Consider the following 21,271-nt stretch of genomic DNA (forward strand, 5'->3'; position numbering starts at 1 on the left):
AGCTCTTTAATAAACCCCTTTTTTTTTAACCAGTAAGAGAATCAGTGCAAAATATGTATGTCCAGGGTCATGTGGAAAACTAGGAAGCTGAGATTACAATTTGCCTAACGAATATTCATTTTAATTCAGTTTATTTGGAAAGTAAACTGGACTTTAGGCAAGTTAATCTCCTAAGAAGCTTACTTTCCTCATCTTTAAAATAAAACTTGAACTTTATAGGATTGCTACAGAAATAAAGGAGATAGCTGAAGGGCAGGAACATGGTTGATGGCTGGTGCTAGCTTCCATTTAATATTCCTTTGCTGAGAGATTTGAGGTAGTTCCTGTTGCAACATTATAATATCTGCAATACTGATGAATCCTTTGGGAGGTTTTATTTATTTTTGGGGGGGAGTTAAAATTCCTGGTCATAATTTTTAATGTTAGGGTCTTTTATTTTTTTGGCCACGCTGCGCGGCATGTGGAATCCTGGTTCCTTGACCAGGGCCGGAACCCATGCCTGCCCCCTGCATTGGAATCGCAGTCTTAACCACTGGACTGCCAGGGAAGTCCCCTAGGGTCTTTTATTTTAAATGCAAAATATTTTAATCTTTTTGCCTACCTGGCTGAGACCAAATGAGATGTTTTTCATATATAAAATAGTACACAGCATGTTAGCTGCAACTTGTCAGGAATTCCAAATCTCAGAATTTTGTTGCTGAAAGGGATCTTAGAAATCATCTAGTCAATCCAGATTGCTTAAATGACTGTCGAGGCTGACACAGCTGGGTGATAGAAACTTGAAATTATAGTTGTGGTGCCCAGATTAGTAACTCTCCATTCTTACCCTTAGGTGCAGCTCATCTCAGATACTTAGGGATACATTATATAGTTATTCTCTGGTTACAGTTCAGGGCCACAAAGGAATTTTTTTCCTCTGCCAGCAAAACAACTCAATGTGCTGCTTGCTACACAGACAAGAGATACAAAGTAAGACTAATGAACAGGTAGACAGCAGAGTGTAATATAAAAATGGAATAGCATGCAGTCAAAGAATGAGACAGGTATATGTATGTACTGGCAAGGTATTTTCCCAAGGTAATTAAATGAGAAAAAGGTTTGAAACTATGAGTACAGTACGATGCCATTTGTGTAAAAGGTATGCTGTAAATAAACATTTATTTGTATATGCATAGAATTATCTCTGCAAGGATACATGAGAAACCAGTGATAGTGACTGCCTCTGAGGTTAGACAAGTAGATGGGAAGACTGGAATTTGCAGTTATTATCTGATTTTTTTTTTTTGCCCTGGTATATATTATTCTTTCAAAATAAATTTTAAAAATACATGCGAAGATTGTAATTATTTTCTCCTCACAAACATTAACAGTATTTTTCTTGGTACATAATTACATCTGAATTCTATTTATTCAGTAATTTCAAACTTGTCACTTCGATGAAATATCAAAACAAGGGAAACAAGGTCAACATGGCTTATTTTCTATCCTTTTGAACAGCAGCTATGTGAACATTTGGAAAGAACCTTAGTAATGAGGCTTTGCTTTTCTTTTCTTTTTTTTTTTTTTTTTTGCGGTACGTGGGCCTCTCACTGTTGTGGCCTCTCCCATTGTGGAGCACAGGCTCCAGACGCGCAGGCCCAGCAGCCACGGCTCACGGGCCCAGCCACTCCGCGGCATGTGGGATCTTCCCGGACCGGGGCATGAACCCGTGTCCCCTGCATCGGCAGGCGGACTCTCAACCACTACGCCACCAGGGAAGCCCAATGAGGCTTTTCTTACCCATCTGATGTTGCCAACAGACATCAAAGCTTAATCTAAGAAGTTGACCCCCACCAAAAAATGCAGGAAGCAGGAATGCACGTCTGGATGGAGTTGGAACTGTGCTGCTGTGACTCCTTCCCCCAGTGCTAAAAAACAGATATAGTCAGGAGGAACTAACATAGATGATTGGTAGTCACCCACATATCTCTGGTGTTACCTTACAGTCTTTTTTCAAGCATACAGGCCATGGGTGTTTGGATGTCTTAAATACACCTAAGTTATATTGTATTTTTTCAAGTTCCATTAAATAGGATACTAAAATGACCATCCTAAGTGACTGCCTGTCTCTACCACTAAGAGCTGCTTGGCCTCTCTGCCTTTGTAAAGAGCAACCTGAATTCACAGATGTCTATCTACATGAATATCTTACCCTCTAAAGCATGTTTCTCTTAAAAGCCCTTAAATGAAGTGTAACAGAATAGCTCTTTTAAGAATAATACCTTTTTGTTTCATATTTTTCCTCTTAAGCCTTAGGCTATTACACATTTCCATCCTCACATGCTGGAACTGTTTTGTCTGTACTGTATCCTCAGTGCCTAGACCTTCTTTGCCCTTGGTGGGGCTTAGATATTGCATGAATGAAATGAAAAACAGACCACACCATATTCTAACCAAGTCTCTTGATGACAGCTAAAGGAATACAGATGATTAGCGTAGAAAAGGAAGAACTTACTTATTTTCGAGAGATTTTGTTGTCTAGGAAATCCAACAGAAGGAAATGATGCTATTTTCTGTGGAGCAATTTAAAGAAAAAGAAGAGATGTATTTTTATAGGAAAGGTTCAAAGTTGCCTGTATAAAAAAACATGGAGGTTAATGAAAACACACACAAACCCAAACTGGCAAAGTGGAGAGAAATCGCTTCCTTCCAAATAACGATCTAAAGTTTTAACAAATCTAGTAACAAACAGCACATCCAAACAGACTTCTGTGGATTAAATTTAATACAACTGTACATTCATGCTGTGGCGGTAACAACTTTCACATTATTTGTTTGTTTGACGACTTTTCTCAGTTGACTCTTTCATGACACAAACACAAAGGCACAATCCAAAGGATACACTAACATTTATAATAGTTTTAAACAAATGTGGAGAAAGAACAAATTTTAAGTATTAAACAAATATTTGAATATGGATCAACTTGAATATATTTTCATTAAAGAAAATATTTTCAGTTCTCAACACTGTCTCATTTTGATGCAATGGCAATTCCAGGTGTCCCAGACAGTTATTCTTAATATCCATTCAACATATAACAATTACAATTAAGCATTTACATGACTGGATAGCTACAAGGACCATATTTTAAATAGCTCAGATTTTTAAATGAATCTTTCTGCTAAAAGTCATACGTTTTCCATTTTAGTTAATCCTGTAGAAATAAATGCCTTTCCTTCCCCCCCTCATTAAAGTACTCAGTAACTTAGCTATGTTACATTAGATACACATAAATTTAACCAAGGATTATTAAACGTATTGAAAGAAGCCATCCAATCAATAATGGTGCTTTAAGACAAGGTAATAAGTCAAACGTTAGAATTAGGCTGACTTGTTTCCTTGTTGGGAATTTTGGGTCTCAAAAGAAACAGCAGGTATTTAAAAGAAACCAAAGCAATATAAAACTACTGTACTTCATCCTTAAGGAAAAAAACACTGAAAGATAGTATTCTGAAGTTCATACAATTTAAGCATCTGGTAAGTAAAAATCCTTTCTTATAAGTTTCTGAATATTTGGAATATATTCATAGAGTCATTAAAATATAATTCTGAGACGAAACCAAGAAATTAACATTTTAAACTATTTTTTATATATTTAGACCCTCTGGGTTATTGATATTGAGCTTCAGTCTTTTTTTCTTTTTCAGTCTGAAAGCAGCATGTTACTTCCCTGCTTAATTATTTCATGACCTGCAAAAGCTAATTATTAATAAGCAATTTTTAAAAAGACCACTAGCCTTTTATTGTAATCTTTCAATGTTAGTTGATATTCATTAGATCTTGGTTTCTCAAAATGTATTTATCTAGGTCAAGAAAAATGGGCAGAAGGAAACCTCACCCAAATTATGTAGCAGTGTTAAGCAAATTCAGTCTCTGAGCCAAAATTAAATCATTTGTGTCTTCAAACTTTCTCTTTCAACTTTTCATATAGCAATATAGTTTTACATTTTGGCCAAGGAGAGATGCTTTCTTTGGGCAGACAAAATCATGCTTCAGGAGAAATAGTGACTTAGTTCTATAGAATCTATCTCCTTTTCAATAGGGCACTACCAAATAGAGTATTATATTTTACCTAAGTTGCTCTCTTTCAAAAGATGATAGGATGAAACAATTTAAAATCTGTACTGTATTTTTACCCAGTATACATAATTATGTTCAATTTCAAACAATTTTCCAAAAGAACTGGTTTTTTGCCAAAATGCAAGAAACTCCAAAATGTCTTATCCAAAAGTTGCCAATTAAAAATTAAGCCACAGTGCTTAAGTGTAGGATTTTTAAAAACTAACTTTACACTACTGCACATTCTTAGATATGTGGAAACAAATACATTTTGACTCTTAAGAAAAAACACTTGATGGCACACTGAAGAATGACACCATAAGTTTATAAACATAAGGGGCAGGGTCTAGTTATTGCAAATTGATGGAAAACATCAGTGTGCCTTCACTTTGTTTGAAGAGAAACAGTGTTTCCACTCAAAAGTTTTCAGTGCCAAAATACCTAATTACCCTTAAAGTATCACCAAAATTGGTTTTAAACATTACTCAGAAAATAAACTATTTCCAACAATCACCATCTTAATTGCCTTTTATAAGGACTATATTATAACTTTCATTCTTAAGGGTCTTATATCTCCCTGTAGGATTATCACAAACCACCTTCTGGATTTCAAATAAACTAATTCTAACCCAGTCCCAATTAAAAACTATCCACGTTCACAAGCAAGGAACACTACTGCACGTTACACTCATAGTTTAGGAATGTGTGCTTCCTTCCCCCCACCCCCCACCAAAAAAAAACCTGACAATGCATCTATGAATTACATCTCATTATCTGAATTTATAGCACAAAGTGCTTCTGCTCTTCTGCATTAATAATACTGCAGTCTCAAAATACTTCATGAACCCTGAAGTGATTCTCTATGGAAGGAGCTTCGTTTGCAAAATGAATTTGGCTAGTCACCTGCATACCAAAATCTCCAAGTATCTGAACAAATTTCTTGTGCTCCTTTCCAATCCAAGATCTCATTGGATCATGTACTTGGTAAGGTGTTACATGGGTGTGAACAGTAATCCCTGTTTGTGCAAATTCTTTCAAGACTTCTGGATAAGTAATCCAAGTATTGCTTCCCCCAGAATGACCGCCATCCAGCCAGTACATTGTTTTTATGCTTTTGATAAAAGCATCAATGTTCTTGTCTTTCTTGGCTTCTTTCAATTCAAAAAGCAACTGATTCAAAACAACACAACCTTTACTGAATCCAATCAAAGTAAAAGAAGCACCATTTAGTGATGGTGGATAAAAACTCATGGCAGACTCATCAAATTTTTCACAGGTCCTCTCTTTGTCTCCCCGGCAACCATTAGTAGTATGAGAAGAACTGGATCTACAATTAGATGCTTTGGCGTCCTTATTCAAATCTTTCACATTCTTCTTTGGTAGCAAACTCTTCTGACTTAAGTTAAAAGCATTAACTAATAACGTATAAAGATGCTTAAAAGCTCCAAAGTCAGTATTGTGTTCTGGAGCACCAAACATATTGCTTTTCACAAAATTGTCATAGCAGCTGAATTTGTGCAAATGCATTCGGGAACACTTTATCACCCAAATATAACTATTGGGGAACCGGTGGGCTAAAATGGTGGCAACATTTTCTAGACTCCAGTTTTCCCACTGATAATTCTCAGGATGACGAGTCATAATTTCATGGTAATTCTGAAAGGTAAGAAAGATAAAACAAATATTAAATACACAGTTATGTAAAATTATTTCCACAAAATTAGTTTCCCATTTTTATTGGGGAGGAAGTAGGGATGTTATAATGACCTATGGTTAATGTACTAGAAATGAAAACTATAAATCTATTACCTTCTGGCTTTAAGATTTTAAACAAATCACTTCTTCAGTTTAAGCCTCAAATCCATCAAACACAGGGTTATAAGATAAAGCTAAATAGCACACTAGAAATTTTAATAAGAAAACACTTTAGAATGATTATAGATTTTTAAATGGATTTTATTTAGTATACATATGATCTATTATTCCTAAGACATTAACTGAAAATAAAAATTTGGTTTCTTAGACAGATTTTTTGACCAACACAGAATTCTAAAATATTTTCCTATTAAAGCTGCTATTCTGAACTCCTCCCTCTTTGGATTACTCTAGCAACCTGAATGCTATGTTTAATTTCAATTTTAGTATTACAAAGCTGCAATGAACATTATAGAAAAATCTTCATGTACATCTGTGATTACATCCTTAAAAATAAATTCCCAGATGTGGAAAAACTAGGTCAAAGAATATTCATAATTTAAGGTTGACTATATAGACTACAATACTGTCTTCCAGAGAAGTATGTATAATTTTTCTTTTATCTTTGTTAAATTTCACTGGCACAGGATAACTTATTCTAATTTGAATTTATTAAAAATTTAAATGAAGTTGAAATTTTGTTCATATATTTATTAGCCATCTGGATTTCTACTTGTGCCTGTTCATATCTTTTGCCTTTTTTTATTTGGTTTATTTATAAGTATTCTATATATATTAATAACTTTTTGTTTATGTTCTAAGACATACATGTAAGTTTTGTTTTCCTTTCAATTTTTATTCATAATATCCTTAAAAAAGGGAAATTCATTCAAATTTATTTCATTTATTCTATAAAATTTATTGGATACGTACTGAACAGTCATGGATCAGAAGAGATGAAACCCCTGCCCACAAAGAGTGCACATTCTAGTACAGAGATACATAATAACTCCATGAGTTGATAGAGCAGCACCCTCCAACAGAAATATAACATGAGCCACATGTACAATTTTCTAGCAGCTACGTTAAAAAAAAAGTAGAAAGTTAACAGGTGAAAAAAAAATTTTTTTTTTTTGGCCACGCCCTGCAGCATGCAGGATCTTATTAGTTCTCTGACCAGGGATTGAACCCATGCCCCCTGTAGTGGAAGCATGGAGTCTTAACCACTGGACCGCCAGGGAAGTCCCAAAATTATTTTTAATAATACATTTTATTAAGCCCAATACATCCAATATATTATCATTTCAACATGTAACCAACATAAAAAATACTGAGATTATTACATTTCTTTTTCTTTCTAAGTTTTTGAAATCTAGTGTATATTTTACACTTACAACACATCTCAATTTGGGTGCTAAATTTTCATCGGAAATACTTGATCTGAATTTAGATTTCATAAGATTTACAGTTGCAAAAGTAGATTCACATACCCAAGTTGCTCAAACACACTTAAAAGTTTTCCAGGAACTGAACTATCAGTTTTTAGATTTAAAGTTAAATACAATTTAAAATTTAGCTCTTTGATCACACTAAATTTCAAGCGGTCAATAGCTACAAGTAGCTAGTGGCTGGACAGCACAAGACATTATACGTGATAAGGGTGATAAGGAGCGTAAAGTTTTGGAGTGGGTGGAAGATTATTATTTAAACACAGGGTAGTCTCCAATAAGACAATAGCTGAGAAGGGCCTGAAGGAGCTGAGGGATTGAGTCATGATTATTTCAGTCATAAGGAACTGCAAAATGACCTGAAGTGGAGCCATCGTTGGTGTAACCAAGATACACCAGTGAGACCAGTGTACCTCCAGTGAAGTGAAGAAGGAGCAAAAGTGACCACTAAGAGGGTCACAGAGATTGCTGGTGAAGAGGGGAGGTGCTGATCATGCCTCGTAAGATACCCTGAGGACTCTGGCCTTTGCTCTGATAGGGTGTGGAGTAGATGGCTGATATAATCTGTTTGGAAGGATTACTCTGACTCCTGTGTGCAAAGGGGCAACAGTTTGAAGCAGGGAGACCAGTAGGAGGCTACTTAAGTATAACCCCAATGAGAGAAGGTGGCTCGAACCACAGTGGCAGTAGAAGCAAAGGTGGTAAGAACTGGTCAGATTCTGTATATATTTTGAAGGTAGAGTCAACAGCATTTGCTAATGGACTGGGTATAGGGTGTGAGAGAAAGGAAATAGAACTGTACTTTTTCCTTATTTCTAACAATCATATAGCAAACATTTTTAAATGCACCTCTCTTTTGACCTAGTAATTCTACTTCTAGGAGTTTATCTCAGGGATATACTTGCACACATGCATAAATAAATCTGTCTAAGGACATTTATTCCTGCTTCAGTTCTATGAGCACTCACACGGGTTGTAAAATACGGGTTGTAAAATAAGGGCTAAAAAACCCCCTGAATGCTGAGCTATCATTTGTGTTTAAAAAAAAAAGTTTGCCTCAGCATAGAATGTCTCTGGAAGGACATATAAATCAGTAACAATGGTTAGCCTTAGGGAAGGGAAATCGGAGACTGCCTCCAGTCATCCAAAGGGATGAAAAGGAGACTTATTTTTCAATGTACAACCTTAAATAAAATGAATTTTTAGCAATATACACATTTTTCTATTAAAAAATTAAGACTAATAAAAGTAATACTACAAAAATTTAGTCTACATGCAAAGGTATAAGGAAGATATAAAAACCACCAATCCATAAAACCACCATTAGAAATAATCACTATTAAAATTTTGGTGTCTAGTATTCCAGTGTTCTGTAGTATACATACACATATACAAGTATGTATGTAAGAGAGCATTCTTTATTTCTTCCCTCAGCAAGATTATACACACAGTTTTCACTTAAAAATGTTACAGGCATGATTCCTTATCAATAAGTATAGATTTGTATAATTTTTAGACTTCCCATCAAAAAGATTGATACCAATTGATACTTCCACTGGAAGTATACATGAGTGCTTATTTTCTCACATCCTTACCCACACTGGCTATTAGCATTAATTTTTAAAATATCTTTGCTACTAAGATCAAATGATATCTTACTTTTAATTTGCATATTTTTATTCCTAATCAGGTTGAACATTTTTCTATGTTTATTGGCAATTTTCATTTGTTAATTCTCTATTCATATCCTTTGATAACTTTCCCAAAAGGATGCTCAAGTCCTTCTTAACAGTTTTTACCTCATTAATATTAAGTTTGTCATATATGTTAAAAAAAACCTATTCCCAGAAGGCCATCATTTAATTTTTTTATGGATTCTGCTACTGCCTTCTGCACATCCAGATTTATGAGATATAAAATTATCATAGGAGCTTGGATCTGAAAGGGCTCATCTAAATCCTTTTTTTTTTTTTTGATAAATATCTCTTTTTTTTATTTCAGTGAGAAAACAAATTTGGGCCCTTTCCCTTGTCCCTACCTATAAGAAATCTACACTCTTTCTGCACAGAACCCTTTCGTCCAAAAAATGAAAGAATTTGCAATTCAGGCACCAATGTAAAGAATAGAGGGATGAACATGAAAGGAACTACCCCCACATGCAGAGGTGGGCATGCGTGCACACACATGAGCATCATCAGAAAGGGAAGGAACAAATTTCCAACACAAATTGAAAGGTGGAAATATTCTTGCCTATTGAACTTTGACTTCCATTTCTTCATATATTCATCAGTGGGCATTTGTGGGTCACTAAGCACAGTTCACAGTCCCTCAAGAACACAGTCCAGTGGGAGAGACAGAGATAAATAATTACAAGGCAATATGATTACTGCTGTAAAGCAGGGATATGTGAAGAACTGTGAGGGGACATAGAGAAAGGGAGACTCGAGCTATGTTTTGGGACATCAGGGAAGGCTCCACAAATACATGAGCTCAGTTTTGTAGTATTAGTAGAAATTCCAGAATTATGCAGTAGAATTTCTATTATGTCTGAAGTAGGAATATTAGTCAGGTCTTCATAAAGACACCCAAATATTAGTTGGGAAGAACAGCGCCAACACTGAATTATTCTATGGATTCCTAAATAGCTAGTTATAAGTGCCAAATACACAAGAAAGCACAAACATCTAAATCGTTTTTATAGCTAAGGAAACTGAGCTCCTACAAACTATACAGTTATTTATATTATATAGTTATTTAATGAGCTAAAATGAATAAGATTTTATGACTCCATTTAGTCTCTACCACATACGAGGTGGTAAACCTAAAAACTTGGTGTTTTCTTTGATTAACCAGAGGTTACATGATCAGAGTAGGAAAATGCTCATACTAAGTAACTGTGTGTATGTATTAAAATGTAAAAGTAAGACTGTTACTCTTGTGTCTAATAAGTCCAAATCTAAGAACAATGGATAAGTACTCCCATATTCTAGAAAGAGACACCAGACATCCCCATAGGACTTGCTAACAGGTAGTCAAAACCAGTTCTGCAACCCAGGCTACTATACAAGGCCAATCTACAGAAGAGGTGGAAGAACGTGGGAAGAAAGAGTTTTCTTTTGAGAGAGTTTTCATCCCAGTTGGGAATGCAATGCACTTACTCTCCCTGTAAGGGTTAAAGGGTAGGAGGCATGCTTCCTCATCCCCAGTGAGGCAGGCGGCAAGAGAATCTCCTGGAGAGATTAAGGGGTAGTTACTCCACAGGTAGATGCTTGCTGACCTGCAAAAACATAAAGGCCCATCCCACACTGCTACTGAAGTACTGGTACAAAGGATTTTTAGGAAAACTTGACATGTGTCTCCATGATAAAGACTTAAGTTAGGTGGACTATTGTTATAGCAGAGTGAGGAGAGCTATATAGGGTACGAGCTGTACTTCCATAAAAAATGCGTCAAGGGGGCATCTTCGCTGAGCATAAAGTGGACATCTCACGTAAGCAAGCTAAAAGGACCGTAACAGGAACAGCCTAAGAAGGCTGCTCGTCATAGCACACGAAGCCCCAGGGTATATGGTCAGATGTGAAATAGTAGAGTGAGTGTGTGTGTGTGTGTGTGTGCGCGCGCCCATGGTTCTTGGCACAGAGCTCCTAAAACCCTTGGAATTTCATGGGTGACAGGGGTTGGTCACCAGAAAGACCAAGACATGATGAGAAGTTTGGAACTTTCAACCCCACTCCCCATTCTCCAGAGAGGGACTGGAAATAAAGTTAAAGACTGATCATACCTATGCAATGAAGCCTCCATAAAAATCCCCAAAGTACAAGCTTGGATAGCTTCCAGGTTGGTGAACACAGGAGGTGCTAGGAAAGAGGTGCACTCAGAGAGAGCATGGAAGCTCTGCACCTCTTCCCACATACCTTGCCCTGTGCATCTCTTCCATCTGGATGTTCACCTGTATCCTTTATCATATCCTTTCATAACAAATGGGTAAACACTATGTAAACTGTTTTCCAAAGTTCTGTGAGCCATTCTAGCATACTAACTGAACCCAAGGAGAGGGATCGTGCAAACCCCAATCTATAGCTGTTCAGTCAGCAGTACAGGTGATAAACTGGGACTTGGCGACTGGCGTCTGAAGTGGGGAGGGGAAAAGACTTGTGGGACTGAGCCCTTAACGTGTGGAATCTGACACTAACTCCAGGTAGATAGCATCAGAATTGAATTGAATTATAGGACACCCAGCTGGTGTTGCAGAGAATTGCTTGGTGTGGGGGGAAATACCCACACATCTGTTGTCAGAAATATTCTGAGTGTGGTAATAGTGTGAATAGCAAAGGAGAATCACATAGGAGAAGTGAGTCTTTTCCTACTCACCAGGACATACACTTAGGGCATGGTCATCTATATATCCTAGTGTTTAGGAAAGCAAAAGTTTTTAAAAGCTAAACTTGGAAATGACCCAAATGTTCATGAACTGCTGAATGGGTAAGCAAATTGTATGTCCATACACAGAAAACTACTTGGCATTAAAAAGAAATAAACTTCATGACAGAAAAAACAGGAAGAATGCATTTCAAAAGCATTAGGCTAAGTGAAAGAAGCCAGACACAAGACTACATACTACATGACTCCTAACTAATGAAAATCTAGAAAAGGCAAAACTATACTGAAAAGAAAGCAGATTAGTGGTTGCCTGTGGCTGAGAAAAGAGATTGACTAAAAGTAGGGCACAGGGGTACTTTTTAGGGTGATCAAGATGTTGTATTACATGATTATTGTGATGGTTACATAATTGTATTCGTTGAAATTCATCAAATTGTAAACTTACACTTAGAAATAGGGCTTCCCTGGTGGTGCAGTGGTTGAGAGTCCGCCTGCTGATGCAGGGGACACGGGTTCGTGCCCCAGTCCGGGAAGATCCCACAAGCCACGGAGCGGCTAGGCCCGGGAGCCATGGCTGCTGGGCCTGCGCGTCCAGAGCCTGTGCTCCGCAACGGGAGAAGCCGGAACAGTGAGAGTCCCGCGTACCGCAAAAAAAAAAAAATAAAATAAAAAAAAAGAAAAAAAAGAAATACCTACAATCCTGTATCCTGAGGATCTAAAAAGCAAGGAACTCAAGAAAATTGGACAGTACCTACTTAAAAAAATTCTGATCCTCCTCCAAAATCACTACTGATAAGAAAAACATCAGGAGGTACCTAAAGAAAAGTGAATTACTACGGCCTCAGCTTTCCTATAATTCAAAGGATAAAAGGGCAAGCATAGAATAAAAAAGGACATACAATAAAAGATGACTGCAAGAAGGAAATCAAAAAAGTAATGGTAATTAGCATTTAAAATTATACTGTCAACCAGATCCAATTAACATCAAATAATGAATCTGTGTTAACATGAGGCAAAACTTCTAATGGTATCCTACAAAGTTCTGTTTGGCCCTATTCTGTTCAATATTTATCCAAATTAAAAATAAAGATATAGAAAGAATGCTTATTTAATCTATATATGATATAAATGAAAATAAAGGTTCTAAAAGGATCAATACACTAAAAGATGAGCTGTATCTCACAGGGTAAATTTCATAAGAATAGACATTAGGCTCAAAAGAATCAAGTGCAAAGAGAAGGAAATCTGAGCCTAAAAGCCCTTCATATAATAATAGCCAAGTAGCACTTAATACATTGTTCAAAAGAACTTACGTTTATTCATTCAATAAGCTATCTACTGAACACCTACTTCATGCCACTCACTAAGCATCGCAGATACAACAGTGAAGAAAACAGACGTGAAGCGTGCATCATACTAGTGGAAGACAGACAAAATCCAAAATGAATAACTAATATAGTAAATGAAATGGATAAAAATGAATTATCCTAATTATTTATTAGGAGAAAAGTTGACAGGGATCCTGTGCACATGTATGATTATTAAATAGGATGGTCATCAAAGGCCTCACTGTGAAGGCAACTTTTGAGCAGAGACTTGAAATAGGTGAACTAATGAATCCTTACAGACATCTGCAGGAAAATTGTTCCAGGCAGTACGTGCAAACTTGAGGTCAAGTGTGTCTACCATGAGCAATATGAAGAAGGCTGGTGTGGCTGGAACCTTCTGTGGAGAGTAAAACAGATAAAGGAAACACTCAAAAAAGCAGCAGGGTGGGAATTCCCTGGCAGTCCAATGGTGAGGACTCCGGGCTTCCACTGCAGGGGGCACAGGCTCAGTCCCTGGTCAGGGAACAAAGATCCTGCGTGCCAAGCAGTGTGGCCAAAAAAGAGAAAAAAAGAAAAGAAAAGCTACAGGGTGGGAAAGGTAAATAGAGTGAAGGGCCTTGCATGCCATCAAGAGGACTCTGGCTTTTACTATGAGTGGCACGGGAAGCTGCTGGTGTTTCGAGCAGAGGTGTGGTATGATTTGACTTAGGTTTTTAAATGATTATTCTGATCACTTCTAGATACATTTAGGAGGTAAAGCCACTTTATTTGCTGATGTATTAAGAGAGGACAAAAGGATAATTTCAAGATTTCTAACTTGAGCAACTAAATAGGAAGTGTTTCCATTAACTGAGAGACAAGATGATGACTACAGGAAGAGCAAGTTTAGGGACAAAGATCCAGAGACTTTAGGTTTGAGATATCTATTAAATGTCCAAAAGGAAATACGTGCATGTAACGGCAAGTTTAAAGTTCCAGGAATAGGCTAGAACACAAATGTTGAAGGTCGTCAGAGTATAGGTAGCATGTAAAGCCACAAGACTGAAAGAGATCACAAAGGGAGTAAAGGTAGTCAGAGGAAAAGTCCAAGAACTGAGCGCTACAGAACTCCCCAATAATTAAAAAGTTCATCAGAAAGATAAGAAGGGAGGGTAACTCATTGGGTATTCACATATTTAATCCTCATTGATATCCTATACATCATCATTCCCATTTTGTAGCTGAGCTGGCTGCAACACAGAGAGATTTAACAATTGGCCAGATATTTCATAGCTAAAAAGTGCAGAATCAGGGTTTAAAACTAGGCGATCTGGCCTCAGAGCCTTTGATGCATTATTATTCTCTATTTCTTCTCTGAAAGCCCTGGGTTTTTAGAGGACTTCATACTCTGCATAAATCAACAGTATGTCACTGTCCAAAAAGCTAATGGAATCTCAGGCTACTTAAAGAAATGGATGATGTCAAAATGAAAGGAGGTATCAGTCTAACTATATTTAGCACTTTATAGATTTCACCTGAAGATCTGTGCTATATTCTGACTTGCACACTTTAAAAATATTTAGTAGGTGTTCAATGACAGTTAGTTATCATTATCATCATTGTTATGGATGCACACAGTAGCTGGTCCACAAAACCCTGGAAGTCACTGTCAGCAATGCCATGCTGATTTCCCAAACCGAGCAAAAGGGCATCAACTGAGTACAGTAAATTCCTCCTCTTAAATCGAAATACTAGTTTTGATTAGCAGTCAACTAGACCAGTCAATTATTTGGAGGGCAAGAGAAAAAACTACATTTACCTTCATCATCATCTGACTCAGGGCACAACGTTTGTAAACATATTTTTTTAAAGCATTAATTTCAAAAACAATAATTGTTTAATAAACTAATTATTTCACGGTTTAAGAAACACATTCAGCCATATTTTAGCTTCACCTGTCTATACCAGCACTACCCAAGAGAACTCTGTGATGAAGGGAATGTTCCGTGGAAATGCTCTGTAACTGCACTGTCCAGTACAGCACACACAAACCTTAGGGGCCGCTGAGCATTTGAAATGCAGGTAGTGCGACGGAGAAACTGGATTTTTAATACTATTTAGTTTTAATTAAATAGCCCCATATAACTAATGGCTACCCTATCAGACAAAGCAGTTCTAGATTAAGATCTAGATTAAGGCCCAGCTTTCCAGGACAACATAGCCATGTATATTTGCCTGCAGCCGCAAGATTAATAATAAAGATAAAATCACACACAAAAAAGTACAGAATTTAGGTGAGCATCAAAATATTGACATGCTTAGCGATTCCTGTCCCTTTTCTTCCACCCATTCTCCCCTTCTTAGGGTTACTGAGAGCTTCACACCCTAGTACCAGTATTTTGTCTGTTTACTTTTTAATAACTGCCAGCACGCTAATTTAAAAGCCCTCTCTCCGCCTCCTGCCCCCTCCCCCACAGATCCTCTGAGAAACCAAGTTATAGAATAAATACACATTTTCTCGTTTCTAGGTCTTCAATTCCACCCCCTCGAAACCTGGACTGACGGCTGGCTCTTTCGATGTCGTAGCCCTCCAAGGACACCTCCTGTCTAGGGCTCTATGAGGAGGGGGTCAGGGCGTGGAAGGGGCGGTTCTGGATTTCGTGGAGCCACCCCGTTTAAGCGCCATGTGTGAGTGTGTTCAGGCGAGGCAAGGAACCGGGCCCCAGCTACGAGGGAGGAATCTAGAGAATTCGCATATGTACAAGAAGAAAGAGCAGGTGCCCAGGCAGGCCGCAGGTTACCTGCACATCCCCGGGGAAATAGAGTACGTGATGCTGGGGCGGTGGTTGCGGCTCCTCCTTCGCCAGGTCCCCAGGGAGGTCCCGCCGTTCCAGTCCCTCCCCAGCGGCCGCCACCGCCGCCGCCGCCAGCAGGACCAACTCGTTGCCTCGCTGCGGGTCGGCTCCCGGCACCGCGGACAGCTGCACGCACTGCTGCCTGCACCGCTCGGCTGACGGGGAGCCGAGAGCGCCGCTGCGGCTGCTGCTGCCGCCCAGGTTCATGGTTCCGGCCTGAGAGCTGAACGCTGCGACTCCGATTCCGAGCTGCGGTAGCAGGAGAAGCAGCGGCGGCGACCGCAGGAGCCCGAACCCCCACATGGGTCGCCGCCGCCAGAGCGGGTCCTAGGGTGTGGGAGGGCCTGGGAGGACGTTGGGCCGGGTGCCCAACGGTCTGCGGGAGCGACCCGGGCGAGAGCCGACCCCGAGGGCAACGACGGCGTCAGAGGCCGACGTCCGCGCGCAGCGTGCGTAAGGGAAGGAGGGGTGTGCGCGAAATCCGACTCCGGTTCCCGGAGGGGGCGATGAGAAGGGGGCGTGGCCTGAGGCAGGACGTTTGTGATTGGTGGGTTCTGCCGCGGCCGGGAAGTTCGAACGGAAGTCTGGGAAAGAGTCTGAAGAGAGCAAAGGAAGCGGGAATGAACTGAGAACCCCGAGCAAGACGGGCGGCAGTTGTGATACAGGCGCAGCAGGTGCTGCCCGAAGGTCGCTTCTAGTACGGGGTAGAGCGTTTTGAGTATACCATGCTCCCCTTTCGGTAAGCTCAACTTTCAGGTGAGGTTTTTCTAGTCCTTCGAGCCTTAAAAGAGATACAACCCCAAAGATTAGAGTAATTCTGTCCTGTTACAGAAATCTGTGGGAAGTTTTCTGCATGCCCTGGATGAAGGGAATCTCCCTCTTCTCATACTCTCGAGTTTCTTTGTAGGTACACAAAGATTTCTAAGTTCTTGGGAATATATTTAGATAAGAAGTTTAATGCATCTCTGATTGGTAGCAGGGAGCAGGGCACATGGGGGAAAGGCGTTAGTTGTTACATACACATTTGCTGTCGGTGTTTGCAGTCAATGGGATTTGCTATTTTAAGGTTTTCAAAAACCAGCGTGAACAGTAGGAAAGTCATAGGTTTCCAACAACAATCTGTGACCAGTTGTGTATGAATAAGATTTGGACAAATGTATGCTAAAGACAGGGAAGGGAGGGGAGAGTCCAGTATTCTAAATTTAAGTGCTTGTGAGGCAAGGCACTGTAAAGAACCTTGTGGGAGAGAGAGAATATTAGTGAGAATTTAAAATATTACAGCTAGCATTTATTGAGGCATACTATAGGCCAGGAATTGAACTAGGCACTTCATATATTAACTGATCTGAGTTTATATATGTGTGTGCTTAAGCACACATACTGTTTTCTTACTCCACGTATCAAATATTAATAAATAGCCTTGAAGTAAGAGCACAAATTAGCAAATGATAAAATGATAAAATATATATATTTATATATATAGATATATATATATAAAGTATATATATATACTTAGTGACTTCATGAAGATGTAATGCTAGCCTACTCTAAATTATTGAGTTCCATCTGACATCATAATAGTGTAACCAATCAAAATTGTTTATTATTCTAAGTATATCTATCTACTGCTTTCTAAAAATAAATGGTTAAAAAGAAGCAGAGGCTAATTATATAATAATGAATATATATTAACCATATTTTGGCAACCAGCCTTCATTCTATTTTGTGAATCACATGCACGTTGTTACTGTCTCTTGTTAAGTAGAGGATTACTGAAATGTAATCCAAAAACCCAAACATGTTCATGTACTCCAAATGCAGCTTTTGATTTTTGTGGTCTTGTTTTTAGGTTGACATTTTAACTGAATCTGTCACTATTGATGGGGATGGGGAGTTCTCATGTTTTGGAAAGAAAATTAATTGTAGTAACATTAAATATACAAAAAGTTATTTCAATAGCTCTAAGGTAATTGAAGTCTTTGAGAAATACAAATAAAGATTTAAAGGGCAGAGTAAAGCAACAGACTGAAGTGAGCACAAGGTTTTTTCCCCACAGTCAAGGATTTACACAACCCTACAGGAGACACTTCTAGAAAAAGTAATAGCTCTCAATTCATTGGTTGAGGTATTATGTCATTTATGGTAAGTCATTAACATTGTAATTCCTTCTGATAGGTCCCAGTGATATTATTGAAGTATCTGTTTTCTTTCTGTGTCCCCTTTTCCTTTTCCCAGGAAGACCAGTTTTGTAAATCACTACTTTTCTATCAACCATGGGCACAGACAGCTCAGCACTTCCTCTCTTTATTCTCCTTAAGAGCTGGGCTTTCCTTTCTCTCTAGAGATCTTACACATACAAAGTTACTGTAACCAGTTGTTTGAGTTTACTCCTTTCTAACAGATAGAGATCTCCACTAAAAACCATTAGAAATAATAAAGTTCAGCAAGGTTGCAGGACACAAGATCAATATACAACACTTAATTGTGTTGCTATACACTAGCAATGAATAATCTAAAATGAAATTAATACAATTCCATTTACAATAGCATCAAAAGGAATAAAATACTTAGGAATAAATTTAATGAAGGAAGAGACTTCTATACTGAAAGCTACAAAACATTGTTGAAAGAATTTAAAGACCTAAATAGCACTGGGTGTTCACTCTGGCCCCTGTTGCTCCAGCACTGAACCCCTCTGAGGCGAAGGTGTCCTTTTTGGGAGGGGGGGAGATCTCATGCTTAGAAGGAGCAGAATCAGCTCGGACCTGGCCCTCAGGGCTTCTGCCCCCACACCTTGGGACCTGATCCTGCCCCTGAGAGGGTGGTGACACCCACTGAGCACAGGAGAAGCCCAACTTACATGTGGCTCTGGTTCTAGCCCCTCTATCTCCAGCCCCTGAAAAAAGGTGACAGCTACCAGCACACCCTAGTGGAAGACTTGACCAGTGCTCACTTCAGATCCAGCTGTCCCACCAAAGCCACTGGGCACACATAGACTGAATAGAGATGTTTCCAAACAAGGACACCCCTTCAAAACTGGGATAGGTAACTGTTTCACCTAATTTCACAGAGACAGAGAAAGTTAAGCAAAATGAGAAGACGGAGGAATTTGTTCCAAACAAAACAACAAGGAAACAAACTGGAAAAAACAACTAATGAAACAGAGATTAGGCTCCTTGAAGGGAGGACTGCCAAAACTCTTGTGGACATATTTTAAAGCAACCACACCCAGGCTCCACTCCAGATCATTAGAATTCAGAGATCAAGCACAAGGGGAATAAAATAAGATATCAAGGAGATTTGGCTAAGTTATTATTTATAAAACACATAAGATGACTCTGAATGGTGGAAAAAAGAAATCAGACAGGCTAGAGACCTTGGGACTCAAGGAATATCAAGGTGGTGAATACCCTAGGTTTTATTTTTGCCTTACATACTGCAGAAGTGATGCTAAAGAATTCAGAAACACCAGTGGACACAGACAAATATGTGTCTTGAAGTCTCAAAAAAGCCTCTCCTAGACACAGCACCAGGAAAAGGGAAGCCTTGAAATATAGAAAACTTTCAGAAAACAAATTCTCTATCCCAGCCAAATATCACAGAAAAAGACTTTGGCTACACCCAACAAGCAAAGGCTGAGTGAGGAGCCTCAACTTCTTATAATGAGGTACCCCAACACCCCTGCCAGGGTAGTGTCAGAGAAGGCCAAGTAGAGAGCCTGGACTTTCATTTCCATTCCTCCCCCACACACCCCCACAGTGCAGTGGATACTACACTGGACTGGAGAGTCAGGACTTTTACCATCGCCCAGCAATAATGAGATCTCCTCTACCACAGTGTCATTATAGACCATGTGGGGAGCCAGAACATCTACATCCAGTAGTAATGAGGAACTGTTCCCTCCCATCCAGTGTCAAAACAGGCCAAGTGGGGAATCTAGACTTCTACCTCCACCTAGTAGTAATAAGGTAGCAACTCTTCTCAGCTGGAGTGGTATCAGAGAAAGTGAGTTAGAACTAAAGTTTTAAATAAGATATAGAATCATAAAACATAATATAAAAAATTCCAGTTTTCATTTGAAAACCACTTGTTATAACAAGAATGAGGTAAGTCTCAAACTGATTGAAAAATGACAACCAACATATACCAAAAGTTAGATGTCAGAGATGTTAGAATAATCTGACAAATATTTTAAAGCAGCAATAAAAAACATGTTGCAACAAGCAATTACAAACACACTTGAAACAAATAGCCTCAAGAAAGAAATTGAAAGTTTCAACAATGAAATGGAAGATATAAAAAAAAAGACATAATGGATGGACTCAAAAGGAGAATGTAGGGAAGAGAGGAAGGAATAAGTGAATCTGAAGATAGAGTAATAGAAGTTACCCAGTCTGAACAACAGAGATAAAACAGACTGGAAAAAAAAAAAAACTCAGAATGCTAGGGGCTTGTGAGACCATCACAAAACACCTAACATTCATGTCATTAGACTTTTGAAGAAGAGGAGAAAAAGAGTAAGATTGAAAAAGTATTAAATAATGGCTGAAAAGTACCCAGATTTAGCAAGAGACATGACCTATGGATTTAAGATTCTGAGTGAATCCCAAACAGGACAAAGCTAAAGTAATCTATGCCAATACCCATCATAGTTAAACTAAAGACAAAGAAAAAACCTTGGAAGCATCCGAAGAAAACTGACACCTTTCCTATAGGGGGAAAATAACCCAAATGACAGCAAATTTCTCATCAGGAACCATGGAGCGCAGGAGGAAGTAACACAATATTTTTCAAGTGCTGACAAAAAAGGAACTGTCAATCCAGAATCCTATACCTAGTGAAAATATCCTTTTCAGAAGTGAAGGGGAAATGAAGACATTTTCAGATGAAAGAAAACTAAGAGTATTTTTAACCAGCAGACTTATCCTAAAAGGATAACTGAACGAAATTCTCTAAACAGGAAGGAAACAATAAAAGATAGAACCTTGGAATATCAGGAAGAAAGAAAGAACATGGTGAGCACAAATATGGGTAAATACAGCAGGCCTTCCTTTTCCTCTTGAGTTTTTTTAAATTATGTTTGACAGTTGAAGCAAAAAATTACAACACTGTCTGATGCTATATAATTTTTCTTCTACATACATATATAAATGTATAGAGGAAATATTTAAGACAGTTATACTATAAATGGGGAAGGGCAAAGAGAGGTATGGTATCTATACTCAAACTGGTAAAATGATGACACCAGTAAACTGATAAGTGATGGATATATAAAATAATACTTAGATCCAACTGATTAAGAATCTATACAAAAAGGTATACTTACAAAACACTATAGATAAATCAAAATGGAATTCTCAAAATGCTCAAATAACCTATAGGAAGGCAGGAAAAAGGAGACAGCTTGGGGGAGAGGTGGTGCTGGGGAACAGAACAAACAAACCAAAATTTAAAATGGCAGACTAAAACCTAAACATATAAATAATT

General features: G+C 38.3%; 2 protein-coding genes across 9 annotated transcripts in view; one reads left to right on the plus strand and one right to left on the minus strand.

Annotated features, from left to right (window-relative positions):
* Nucleotides 1–2,746: 2,746 nt before the first annotated feature.
* On the minus strand, nucleotides 2,747–16,087 carry C7H2orf69 (chromosome 7 C2orf69 homolog). Its single transcript, XM_019939202.3, has 2 exons — nucleotides 15,731–16,087; nucleotides 2,747–5,755 (listed from the first exon to the last, which is right to left on the minus strand). The coding sequence occupies exons 1-2, from the start codon at nucleotides 16,085–16,087 to the stop codon at nucleotides 4,928–4,930; spliced, it is 1,185 nt and encodes a 394-aa protein (XP_019794761.1). The 3' UTR covers nucleotides 2,747–4,927.
* A 153-nt stretch (nucleotides 16,088–16,240) lies between these two features.
* Nucleotides 16,241–21,271, plus strand: part of FTCDNL1 (formiminotransferase cyclodeaminase N-terminal like) — a 109,017-nt gene continuing 103,986 nt past the window's right edge. For 5 of the 8 annotated variants that reach the window (XR_004527398.2, XM_033859913.2, XM_033859917.2 and 2 more), the window contains exon 1: nucleotides 16,284–16,540. The gene's annotated coding sequence lies outside the window, so the exon portion shown is untranslated. Of the gene's footprint in view, nucleotides 16,541–21,271 lie in introns of all 8 variants that reach the window. The other 3 variants (XR_004527397.2, XM_073807433.1, XM_033859914.2) reach the window with 3 other exon arrangements.

The sequence above is a fragment of the Tursiops truncatus genome, chromosome 7 (assembly GCF_011762595.2).
Source record: "Tursiops truncatus isolate mTurTru1 chromosome 7, mTurTru1.mat.Y, whole genome shotgun sequence".
Lineage (NCBI taxonomy): Eukaryota > Metazoa > Chordata > Mammalia > Artiodactyla > Delphinidae > Tursiops > Tursiops truncatus.

Excerpts from the sequence above, each read along its gene's own strand:
- C7H2orf69 (XM_019939202.3), bottom strand. The coding sequence starts at position 16,087 with ATGTGGGGGTTCGGGCTCCTGCGGTCGCCGCCGCTGCTTCTCCTGCTA. Across the intron at positions 5,756-15,730 it reads ATTTCCCCGGGGATGTGCAG|AATTACCATGAAATTATGAC; the intron begins GTAACCTGCGGC and ends CTTACCTTTCAG.